This window comes from Engraulis encrasicolus, chromosome 6 (genome assembly GCF_034702125.1).
Source record: "Engraulis encrasicolus isolate BLACKSEA-1 chromosome 6, IST_EnEncr_1.0, whole genome shotgun sequence".
NCBI lineage: Eukaryota > Metazoa > Chordata > Actinopteri > Clupeiformes > Engraulidae > Engraulis > Engraulis encrasicolus.
Genome location: NC_085862.1, coordinates 52,557,680 through 52,570,884, shown reverse-complemented (window position 1 = coordinate 52,570,884; position 13,205 = coordinate 52,557,680). Strand labels below are relative to the sequence as shown.

The 13,205-nt window shown below is 41.0% G+C and overlaps 1 protein-coding gene across 1 annotated transcript; it reads right to left on the bottom strand.

Annotated features, from left to right (window-relative positions):
- Positions 1-1,231: 1,231 nt before the first annotated feature.
- Positions 1,232-7,443, bottom strand: LOC134451465 (uncharacterized). Its single transcript, XM_063201952.1, has 6 exons — positions 7,351-7,443; positions 6,708-6,764; positions 5,748-5,867; positions 4,487-4,561; positions 3,909-4,016; positions 1,232-1,520 (listed from the first exon to the last, which is right to left on the bottom strand). The coding sequence occupies exons 1-6, from the start codon at positions 7,402-7,404 to the stop codon at positions 1,281-1,283; spliced, it is 654 nt and encodes a 217-aa protein (XP_063058022.1). The 5' UTR covers positions 7,405-7,443; the 3' UTR covers positions 1,232-1,280.
- Positions 7,444-13,205: the final 5,762 nt, after the last annotated feature.

The window sequence follows — 13,205 nt, the reverse complement described above, 5'->3', positions numbered from 1 at the left end:
GACGAGGTGTCCCGATATCAAGGGAAATAATGGACGAGGCGGAGCGTTCTAAACAGCCCGACGGTGCAGCCGAAGGGCTGTTCGCTTCGCCAAGTCCATTTTCCCTTGATATCGGGACACCTCGAAGGCTGCTATTCCGTTTATCACCCGGTTACCAGCATTTAAGTATTAATTTATTAATATGTTGATCTAAGGCTTCATGAGAAGGTAGATTCACCACTGCGCTTGGTACGTTGCTATGGGCACCACTTCCTAATCTAGTGAGACGCGCCTTTATCGGAGGCATGTAAGGACGCGCGCAGAATGTTGGGGTGATTTGACAACCACATGCGATAGAATTGACGACTGGGATTTTGACTTGACAACCAGATGCGATAGAATTAGTAACGGGGTCTTGACTAGACAACCAGATGCGATAGAACTAACGACGCGGGCTTGACTAGACAACCAGATGCGATAGAACTAGTAACGGACGGCACTTCGCCAGAAAGTTAGAAAAGAAGCAACTTGGACGCCCGCACGCCCGCATGACATCATAGGTGTCCTGCTACCGGGGAATAAAGGACACCTGCTCAGCCAATCAGAAGACGTTCCGTCTGCTCACTGGGTGATAAGTAATAACAATTGCTCTGGCTCACGTCAGCTCGACTGACTGACGGCTCCACAGGAAGCAGAATGATTGCAAAAAGCCGTAATCGTGACTGTCACAGTAAAAGTGCTACTACCGGTATATAAAGTACATCTAAATCATGTTTTAACAATAAAAACCCATCCTTCATTAAATCTCTCATCAGAATTATCACTATTTATTGTCCCATTTTACTATTTACTACTATTTATGCTATCCATCAACTATTTATTGAACCTTTTTTATTATGTATTAGTCAAGTAGGTTACACGCACATGGTGAGGAACACTTGTGTTGCTATATGACAATATTTCTTTAATACTATAGCAGAATATTTAGAACTTATCTGCTCAATAAATAAATTACAAAGAAATCACACTGTGGTACATACAGTAGTAAACTGAAATGGTTATATGTAAATATTTTACATTAACATAGTAAACATTTAGAAGATCTAGAACATTAAGGCATTGGTCCAGAGTTGTAAAGTAGAAGTACTCTTTCAAATGTCATTACAACACTAGTGGTCTGGTACTATATGATTGAAATAAACCACAAGTGTTGTTATTACATTTGTAAGAGTACTTCTACTTCTACTTCTACTTTAAGCAACTCTGCATTTGTCTTGGTCTAGGGCGCAATAGGGCTTAGCTTAGTCCTCTACTGTCTCCATAGGGGGAGCTATAGGGCACAGCTTAGTGTAGTCCTCTATTGTAGAGGGCGCTATAGGGCACAGCTTAGTGTAGTCCTCTGCTGTCTCTATAGAGGGTACTATAGGGCACAGCTTAGTGTAGGCTGGAGGTTTACTGCCTCCAGTGGCGGGATCTAGTATTGCAGTTTGATGCTTCTGCTGCTGATGGATGATGAGTGCAGCCAAAATCGTCACAACAACCTAAACATTGCAGAAGTGTAGCATTAGTGTAGCACAATCATTAGCATCAATGTCTCACATCACCACAGTCCCAAAAGGTGTATAAGCAATTAGCATGCAGATTTAGCATGTAGCAGTAGCATGTGGCATTGTAGAATTGGCATTAGCATGGCGGATTAGTATTAGCATGTATAATTAGCGTGTCGAATTAGCATGCATGTATCATTGGCAACTAAAATGTTGTGATAGTTGGATCCACAGACCTATACTAACCTATACTGGCAATGGGCGTTTCTAGGCAGTAGCAGAATTTCAGATTGACAGGCCGCAGCCATCTTTGGGTAGAAAAGGGCACACATTCATCAGTCTCATCTGGCAACCCTGCTGAGACTCTTCGATGCAGCAGTGCAGCTTATACAGTTTGAGGATATTTTGTGATACTGAATCTGCATGTTGCAACAGGCGAGACTGGCTGTGAAGTGATGGAGGCCTTTTTAGGCTTTGATGGTGTCAGTGAATACAGAAGAGCTCCCGCAATAGCCCAGTATCTTTTGGGGGTGTTGGAGAAACACAACTGTTTGGCATTGAGAAGGACATGCTTCTGAGGCTAAGAAAAGACAATGATTTCTAGGCTATGACAAAGTCATGGATGTTTTCATCCAGAAGGAGCGGCGCATGGACCTTATGTACAAGTAAAGGTAAGACCAGTGTTTCCTATGTGTGTGAGGCCTGTGCTTGTGAGACCCGTGGGGAGAGAGAGAAAGAGAGAGAGATAATCCGCCGTGATTCTGTCCGGTATGTTCGCCGTGGTGCTCAGTGGTCTATGTGAGACCAGTGTTTTGAATCCTGTGTGTGTGTGTGTGTGTGTGTGTGTGTGTATGTGTGTTTGTTTGAGCATCCGCCGTGATGCTCTCCGGTTTGTCCGCCTTGCTTGGTGCTGTGTGGTTTATGTGAGACCACTGTTTGAATCCTGTGTGTGTGTGTGTGTGTGTGTGTGTGTGTGTGTGTGTGTGTGTGTGTGTGTGTGTGTGTGTGTGTGTGTGTGTGTGTGAGAGAGAGATAATATTTGGCAAATATTTACTGACATATATTTGAAAATCTGATATTGGAAAAGTCAGTGCCTCACCAGCCATACACCTGACCGCACGGCACTGATGTATATAGGTATGTACTGTATATTAATTTCTTGAATAACCTGTACGTTTTCAGTAAAGCTGACTGCAAGCTTCCCAGAAGACGCTGATGGTAACCTAGCGACATCATGAGCCCAGACAGAAAGATAAGACAGAGACTAGTCTTCGCGTGTAATGGCATTGTACAACATTATGCTGTGTTGTATTGTGTTGTATTATATGATGTTGTGTATAGATACACAACACATACGGCAAACGAAGCATCACATCATTTACAACACTTTTAGAAGTTCATTTCACTTATGGAATGATGACGTCATTACGTAAAAGTCTGTGGTTACGGGAGTCTTCACCAAGATGGCGGCCTGCTGAGAAATCCGAAAATTGCGAGGCCCATTAACGGGCTAGGTTAGTATAGGTCTGTGGTTGGATCATGCTAAAAATAACCCGAACTTTTCAAGAGCAAAGGAGCTTCCAATTCAATTAAATCACTATAGGCGAAGCACTGAAAACTGCAGGACTGATACACACAACAGCCAATAAAATGTTGTTCAGTATCTGACTGCTTGTACTGCCTCATGACTGACGAAAAATTTGCCGTTGGTTGGTCCAACACACACGCACACACACACACACACATAAACGAGCGCGCGCGCACCAGTGTTAATTTTGTCAGCTTTTTTTGATTTAGTCGTAGTCTTTGTCACAATGACGAAAATCAATTTTAGTCTTTGTCATATTTTAGTCATTGGCTTCTCAATTTAGTCTTAGTCTTAGTCTAAATGACGAAAATCAATTCTTTAGTCTTTTCGTCATTTTAGTCAACACTGTACATTACAAAACTTCTCCACACACTTTAACATATATCATTGACTGTAGAGAATAAACCTTCACCACACACTGCTTCTCTTTTTAACATAATCACACTGTACAGAATAAAACTTCTTCACACACTGATTCTCTTTTTCTCTATTTTATTTAATACCAGTGTTAATTTCGTCAGCTTTTTAAAATTTAGTCTTAGTCTTAGTCACAATGACGAAAATCAATTTTAGTCTTAGTCATATTTTAGTCATTGCCTTCCCAATTTAGTCTTAGTCTAAATGACGAAGATCAAAAAAGGGCATTGACGAAATATTTTAGCCATAGTCATGGTTGACGAAATTAACACTGCCGCGCACACACACACACACATAAACGCGCGCGCACACACACACACACACATAAACGTGCGCGCACACACACACACAACACACACACACACACACACGCCTACCTCGAGTGCTGCAAGCCCAAACATCGTACTCAGTCCTGCATTCAGACCAAGAACTACCGCTCTCCTTTTCTCTTCTGACTTCACATAGTGATTCACGTACTTCATCACCTGTTTGGTAACAACGGACAAATCACACACACACACACACACACACACACATCATGCGTGATGACGTAACAAAATAAGTTTACCACAAAATGTTTACAAACAAAAGGCTTACTACAGGGTTGAATTGATGGCTTGAGCTCCGTAATAGAATAAATATAATATAATATACATGGGTTCTACATTTTGCTTATAACCTGACTATGCGAACTTAGCTGCGCACAACTCAACCTCTGATTGTTAGAAACCGCTGTCGGTCAAAGAATTAGCTCACGTGGTTGGCTGCCTGTGTCTTGCCCTTGCTCATAACATCATGTTGATAAACAATGAGAACCCAGGTATAACATAGCCTAATAAATATAATGTAATATAATATAATATAACACAATATAATATAATATAATATAATATAATATAATATAATATAATATAATATACAATGTAATATAATATAATGTAATGAAAGTGCTTACCACAGGGTTGAGTTTGATGGCTTGAGCTCCTTGCATCAGAAATACAACTACACCTATAAGAGTTGCTGTGATACACTGCAGAAATCAGAAGAACAGCACTGGATGAAAAGGCATGTATTTAATTTGGTAGATGTGTGAATGTGTACTTTTATTTGTTACATGTATGATCAATATGATATAATATAATATAATATTGTAAGAATGGAGATTGTTGATGACCCAGAACTGATATTGTTGCTGTTACTGTTGCTGTTATCTGGTAAAAGCTGACTTAGAAGGACACCCCCCATCCCATTGTAAATATGGTGGCCCAAACCCCATGGGGTGCCACTGACCGAAGCAAACCTCTCCAGCAGTATATAAGCAAGCCTATGATAATGAGCCCCTCTTTGAGACCCTTCTCCCATGCACCAAACGTGTGTGTCTCTCTCTGTTTCTCTCTCTCTCCCTCTCTCTCTTTGTCCTAAACATTCTGAGGTTGTCTAAAATGTCTTTGATTTCACTGTAACCTACAGTAGCCTTGAGTTAAATGTAATGTTACCATGCAGTTGATAATTAAATTGTCATATATAACATTCATTCATTTGCATCTCCTCATCTGTATCATGCCATTTTCTTTTCCTGTGTCTTAAGTTAATACTGCTTCTGTTTCAAATGCCCACTCCTGGCTGTCGTTGGCTAGGAATAAAGTGGAGGGAAAAGTTATACTTTTACAATATAATATTAGCCTGGTGAACCAGCGCCACCCGCTGGACGGCAAAATGTTTTGTCTACGGGTGGGTCTGGCCTCGCATAATGATTCAATGAAGCCAGAATGCCAAGAATCTGGCAAACCAATTACAACGCAAAGATGTGTTTTGAATCAAAGCGGGCAGGGTTTTGAGGGAAGGTTGTTCTCATCAACAATCTTCGGATGTATTATGCATCGAGGCCAGACTAAATTAGACATCCACATTTAGTCTGGTTTATCAGGCTAATATAATATAATATAATATAATATAATATGATATCATATAGTATTGCATGTGTGTGTGCATGCACTTGTGCGTTCGTGGGTGTGGGTGTGTCCTCACAGCAATAAGCAGCCATGTCTCATCTCTGCTGTGTGTGTGTGTGTGTGTGTGTGTGTCCTCACAGCAGTTAGTGGCCATGTCTCATCTCTGCTGTGTGTGTGTGTGTGTGTGTGTGTGTGTGTGTGTGTGTGTGTGTGTGTGTGTGTGTGTGTGTGTGTGTGTGTGTGTGTGTGTGTGTGTGTCCTCACAGCAGTTAGTGGCCATGTCTTGTCTCTGGTGGCCCCGTAGATGTAGAGTCCAGACGTCAGCATCATACCGCCTCCCATCAGGCCAAACAACTCCCACAACACGGACACGTCCACTTCATGCTGATATATACACATTACATGACATTACATTGCATTATACCATATTACACTACATTTTACACTACAAACTACACTAGAATCTAGATGTTAGCAACCTTCATATACAGTACAGTAGGCCTATATACATATTACATAACATTTCACCACTATACTACTCTATTTATTTATACTTTAATTATTACACTACACTACACTAGATTATACACTACACTAGAAGCATCCCATTTGGTCTCCCATTAGGCCAAACAGCGCCCAGAGTGCAGACACGTTCACCTCATGCTGATATTATATACAAGTAGCCTATAGAGGATTACTGTATATACATATTACATTATCGGCAGAAAAAAAGGATTGTGTTTGAGTGTGTTGCAGAGGGGATGTGTTAACTTGTGTGGTTGCCATGGTTTCCATGTGTTTTTAACATTTTTGTTTGCTTAATGTGTTGTGATGATTGTGTTGCTTTACTGCATTTAATGTGTGAAATGTGCAGGTTGCCATGGTTTCCACTTGCGGACTGCATGCGTTGCATGTGTTGAGTGTGTTTTGTGTGTCGATTGTATTGAAGGCAGTATTGCCAGATTTGGCTGACCATTTCCAGCCCAAACGGTGCTCAAAACCCGCCTGGAGGTGCTACATTCCGCCCAGTTTCAACAAAATTGTATTTATTTCTACGGCCATAATACTGCAGAAAAACCCGACCAATGGCTGTTTTTGACCATTTTTACCAGACAGCGATCCCAAGCAGACTAATTGGGCAGGTAACCGCCCAATCTGGCAACACTGATTGAAGGAGTTGAGCGTGTGGTTGCCATGGTGCTGGTTGCCATGGATTTCACTTACAGACTGCATGATGTAGTGAAGGAAGGAGGCAGAAGCAACGAACAACAGCCCGCACACCTAAAGGTCACAAGAATACACAATGACGAAAACAGCACAGCACTCCAAGTGGACTTTATTGCGTCCTGTTTTCCTCACTTTGTAGGCTATAATTCTCAAAGAATGAGCACCCATTTGCTTTTTACTTTGGTTGAGTTGACCATGTTATACCACTTGGTGTGGGTCACAAGAATACACAATAACATCACAATAACGTCACAATAACATCACAACAACATCACAATAACACCAACAAATACATATATAATGACAAGAAAAATAAATATATAATACATTTCCACATCAGACAGCGTGTATATTGAACACAGTATGTATATTGTCGTCATGTATATTGTCATCACAGACAGTTTCCCCTTCAGCTGCCATGTCACTACGGTTGCCATATAGCTCCCAAAACCAATGACATCCCGGAATCATTACCATAGCAACCAAATAATAATAATGATAATAGTATAGACGGCATTTACCAATTTACTGCCAACATGATGTTCACACACACACACACACACACACACACACACACACACACACACACACACACACACACACACACACACAGCCTCACACACATCATTTACAAACTTACTGCCAAAATGACATTCGCTCCAATGAAGAGACCTTTTAGACATTTGTTGATCATAGCTGGACGCAGAGAGAGAGAGAGACAGCCATATATCCAAAATCCCTTCCGGAATGTCCCGAGATGACGTGTGTGTGTGTGTGTGTGTGTGTGTGTGTGTGTGTGTGTGTGTGTGTGTGTGTGTCCTGAGACGACATGCCATCTGAACTAACTGGTTTGACTGGTTGGTTTGGTTTAGTGTCAGTGCCGCGTCAATCCAAAACAATGGAACCACACCAACACACCTGTATGTACACACACACACACACACACACACACTGCCACATCACACCACCTCTCCTGTATGTGTATCAGGGCTTAACACTAACACACGCCAGGTAGCCAAATGCGGGTGAAAGTCGGCGTTGGCTAGTAGATACCGAAGGTTCACTAGCCATTCTGGCGGGTCCGTCACTATTCTAAATGATGAGGCACCGCAATGCAATGCGATTTTGCGAGCCTACAATACCCATGAAGCACCTGTGTCACGTGTCACCTGTGTCTCAAGCACGAGAGGAATCTGATAGAGCTAGTCTTGCGAATATGAGTGGCAGCAGCGAGCTGCCTACCGGCACATCAGCGCGCGTTTGGAAATGTCACTGAAAACCTTCACGTGAAAATAAAGTAGCGAAGTTCATCTCAACTGACCTGTTTTGGGATCTGTCATTGGTACAATGCATAGTAGTAGTGGACATTAAAATGACCAAGGCGAGAGGAGAACACCTCAGTCTTGTGAAAGTCTTGAGACTAATTAGCGCAGTGATAAGACAAGGACACATGCGGCATTAATAATGTTCGTTTTAAATCATTTTCTGATTTGCCTGTATGTCTTCATACCTTAATATTCCTCCATGTTTCTTGTGCCGTTGTTCCCGACTGTCAAACGGGGCTTAAACAACGCGCAGTAGTAGCCTTCACAAAATCATGTCCCATGTCCCTTCGCATGTGCCCATCTTGCCTTGCGTCCGTTTATATTTCAAACAACTCAATATTAAACGGAATGAAAGGAAGTCGTAGCTCCTTCTGTAGTTACCGGCCGCATATGTGTGTGCCTTCTATTAGATAGCCTACTTTTATGAGAAAATATTCCAGAAGAGGTGTTATTCCACATCCATGACCGAGGACATGCGAAGCTTGGCAATGACTTTGCACTATCTACTTTGCGCATCGAAAGTGCCCTTCAGATCAAAGACGGAAATATTTTGCTCTCATGTAGCTTACATTTGTGCCCTTCCACAACACGGTGCTTGGTGTTTCTGCACGGCTATGCCATTCCTCAGATAAGTTAATCTGTTCTTATAGCATGCATGCATGCATGGACCAGTTAACAACAATTCTAGTTATTAGGCCCTATATTTTATTATATTATATTATATTATATTATATTAGTCCCTATATTATATTATATTATATTATATTATATTATATTACATTATTTTATGTTATATTATGTTATATTATGTTATATTATCCTACATTACATTATTACAGCCTATTATATAATTCATTAAAGCTGCTATGATGGTTAAGAAAATTATGGCTAGTGAAAAGGCCCAATGGCTAGTGAGTCAGGAAAACCACTAGCCAAAATGGCTGGTAAGCGAAAAAGTTAGTGTAAAGCACTGATGTGTATACTGACGTGACGTCATCAGAGAGGAGGACGTGTGTTCCAGACAGTTCCTCATAATGTTCATAACGACCATTTCAACATTGTCGTAAGTCCTGCTAGTTCTAGTCTGCTAGTTCCATTCTGTCAGTTCCATTCTGTTGGTTATTCTGTCAATTTCAGTTTGATTATTTATTTCAGATTTTATAAGAGAGAAATAAACAGCCTCTTGGTAAAAAAAAAAAAAAAAAAACTATATCAACCGGCAAAAAACCCCAAAAAAACACTGAGCACAGTTCCACTCTGCTAGCTCCATTCTGCTGGTTCCATTCTGATAGTTCTTATGGATAACTGATTTTATGCTCGACCCATTTCAACGTTGCCATACTGTGCTGCTAGGTCTAGTCTTCTAGAACCATTCTGTCAGTTCCATTCAGTTAGTTCTGGTCGGACCAAAACGTTTTGGAGAATTCCATGCTTCCTACGTTGTGGGAGCAGTTTGGAGCAGGCCCCTTCCACTTCCAACATGACTGTGCATGGTGACATGGTTGAACTTCACTGGCCTGTACAGAGGTCTAACCTGAATCCACTCTTGGGATGACTGAGAGCCAGGCCTTCTTGACCAACATCAGTGTGTGACCTCACCATTGCGCTCTTGAGAAAATGTTCAAAAATTAAAATATATATATTTTTAAAAACCTACCAAAACCTTGTGGACAGCCTACCCAGATGATTTGAAACTGCTGCAAAAGGTGGGCCAATATTGTATTGAACCCTAGAGGTTAGGGATGGGATGGCAGTTAAGTTCATATCTGAGTCAAGGCAGGTAAATTTGTATCTTTTAGATGCAATTTCCTGCATTCTTATCAATTTTAGAGGGAGTAATGACAAATCTCAACTGACTCCTTCAGACTTTCTATACAAGTGCTGGCTGCCATTGTTGTATGTGCCATTGTTGTAATTGTGGCAGGTAAACATGTAATCTTTTCCATATTTACAATGATAGACATGGCGCAATGTAGTGGGTGGCCAAAACCGGGACATATTTGTGTCCCGAGAGAGTTTGCTCGGTACCTGGGACACACAACTCCAAACCGGGACGTCTGGTCACCCTATACTAGTCATGTTCTGTGTGTTGTGATCTGTAAAGGCGTATTTTCTTCTTAGCTCCTGACATGCACGTCCATTAAAGCACTTGTGAAGAGAAGAAATAAAGTTGTTGAGTTTTATTCCTGGCAAACCGGTTGACAATTCCACAGAAAACAAAAGAAGCAAAATAAAAATGAAGCTCTTTGTCACTTTCTTGCGATCTGAAAACCTTTCCGTCTTACTGGCATCCTGGCTGTCACAAACTAGAAACGCCATTGCATTACAAAGACTAGTACTGTACCACCTGCGCATCAAGGGGGTGTGCCCAAGTCACATGGCAAGTCATCAGGAAAATGTTTCAGGTGCAGATCAAAGTAAATATCAAGGTAAGCTCAAGGTAAGTATAAAACTTCCAGGTAAGTACAACAAAATGTGCTACCAAATGAAAAGTGCAATTCAATTAACATAGCAGAATGTCATCTCAGAATCTAAATATGGCTCCCACAGGCTCAGTTCAGGCAATTTTTGGTGCATTTTGGATTACTGGATTGCACATGATTCGAACGAGAGAATTCCTGCTGACTTCTGACGCCATCCGAAGAGAGGTATGTGCAATGCTTCAAAACTCTGAAAACTATCAAACAGTCATGTGATGACATAGGGAAAGTAACTGGGATGTTCATCATCTCAAACCAATGAAAAAGCACCAAATTACATAATATCTTCATTTGTAATACGGAATGCAGGTTTTCCAGTACCCACTGTTGATAAATGAGCCTCCTGGTTTTATTTTGTCTTTCTTACAGAAGAGGAGAGGAGAGGAGAAAAGAAAAGAATAGAGAAGAGAAGAGAAAAAAAAACAATAAACAAGAAATTGGATACAAAAAGGCTCATGATTTACTTTTTTCAAATCATTAGCAAAAGTTATCTACCAAAACATGCATTTAAAAATAATTACATTTACCTTACAGGACTGTCTGTGTTCTACACCCACTTCCTTGAATTATGTTGGAACTGTGTCAATGGCAATCTCTGTGTCAAATGCTTTGTGTTAAAATGGATCACCGAGGCCAATGCGATTAGCCCAACTCTTACTCCCATAGCTCTGGCAGTATGCCATACTTCCGACCAGTTTAACAAAAAACATCCGAGTTTTAATTGCCATATCCGACAATTATGATGGTTTCGTTTTGTTTTTAAAATATATAACCATAGGCTACTTGCAAATAGTTCAACAGCAAACATTTTAGTCATACTTGGTCTTTCCTGTTTTGGAAATAATGTTCACCTTCTGATGTCCATTTACGTCCAAATGCGGGGGTGTGATACTGTTGGTTTGTACTGAAAACATGATGACCTCACACCTCCATGGATCTACAAACTTCTGCCCACAAGATGGCGGTATACAACCCAAAATGAAGCAGCCAGGCCCTGCTCATATACACTGATATTGAACATCTCCTCCACACACACACACACACACACACACACACACACACATGCACGCACAAATGCACACATTCACAAACATACAAATAAAGCAGCCTGGCCCTCCTGTCCTGCCGCGGCCTGCACATCGACACTTAAACAACTCCTCAACTGCACTTAAAGATCTGACACAAGTCCAATACACCCTTTGCGGTTCTGCAGCATTACAATAATACAGAATAGCATATTGAATGCACACACACACACACACATATTCTCACCCTCTCCTTTCTGTCTAAGGCTCTGATTACTTAAGCCCTGTCACACAGTAAACTATAGTCACACACACACACACCCACACACACACACACACACACACACACACACACACACACACACACTTCTCTCCCCCTCTCTCCGCCTCTCTCTCCTCTCTGCCTAAGGCCGTGTATGTCACATATATGGAGACAAATATCCCCTTGCCTAACACTGTCAGACTCACATCCTCTCCCCTTTACTTACGGCAGTCAGCCTGGAGCGAAGCATACCTTTGCACCTCTACATACCTGTACTATTGCATTATTATATCTAGTATATTATTGCACCAATACTGTACTATTGCATCATTACTGTATATCTAGTATACCTGTAGTATTAGTATAGGCTATCTAGTGTACTATTGAACATATATACAGTAGGCCTACCTGTACTATTGTGTTATTATATTTAGTATACCATTGCACCTCTACATACCTATTGGATGTCTTCATATCTAAACCCATAATTCCTTTCATATCTGTTTATTACTTCTCATATCGTGAGAACCATACGAAACACATGCAGCAGTATTTACATTGTTATTGGAGCGACAACCAGACAAAACACCTATAGCAGTATTTACATTGTTATTGGAGCAACGATCAGATAAACATTATGTTGACATTTTTAATGTCAAGCAGGATCTTCAAAACTGCTTGTCTAAACACCTGAAATGTTTTTTTATATCTTTCTATTACATGCACTGACTGCAAAGCAGAGTCTACTCATTAGCCTACTGTAATGTTATTGTTGGGCTCTCTATCTATCTCTCTCTCCCTCTCTCCCTCTCTCTCTCTCTCTCTCTCTCTCTCTCTCTCTCTCTCTCTCTCTCTCTCTCTCTCTCTCTCTCTCTCTCTCTCTCTCCTGATATTCTGATAATCCCTCATTAGTGATCTTGGGCACAGTCCCACACACTCATGGGATTTTTAAATAAATTCGTTTTATATTTTATTTCTGTTCTGATCAGAGGTGTGTGTGTGTGTGTGTGTGTGTGTGTGTGTGTGTGTGTGTGTGTGTGTGTGTGTGTGTGTGTGTGTGTGTGTGTGTTTTATTATGTTCAGAGATAGTACCTCGACTTCAAGTGTGTGTTCTGATGTTCCTGTTGCATGTCTATATTCTGACCACTAGAGGTCACTCTTCGCCGCCCTCCACAGGCTCCTTTGATGAGAGATGTTATTGTACTGTGGATTCCTTCTAGCTGTGGGGAGATCTGATGCTTCCCCTTCTCTGCTGTACTCTACTCTCAAAACGATTAAACCTAAACATTGTTAACTCCCAGCTGGATGAAAACATTTTCCTTAAAGGGACACTGCGTGAGATTTTAAGTTGTTTATTTCCAGAATTCAAGCTGCCCATTCACTAATGTTACCTTTTTACTTAC

Coding starts and splice junctions, on each gene's coding strand:
- LOC134451465 (XM_063201952.1), bottom strand. CDS start 7,404: ATGATCAACAAATGTCTAAAAGGTCTCTTCATTGGAGCGAATGTCATT. Junction 5,868..6,707: donor TTCACTACATCATGCAGTCT/GTAAGTGAAATC, acceptor TGTATATATCAG/CATGAAGTGGACGTGTCCGT. Junction 4,562..5,747: donor AGACATGGCCACTAACTGCT/GTGAGGACACAC, acceptor TGATTTCTGCAG/TGTATCACAGCAACTCTTAT.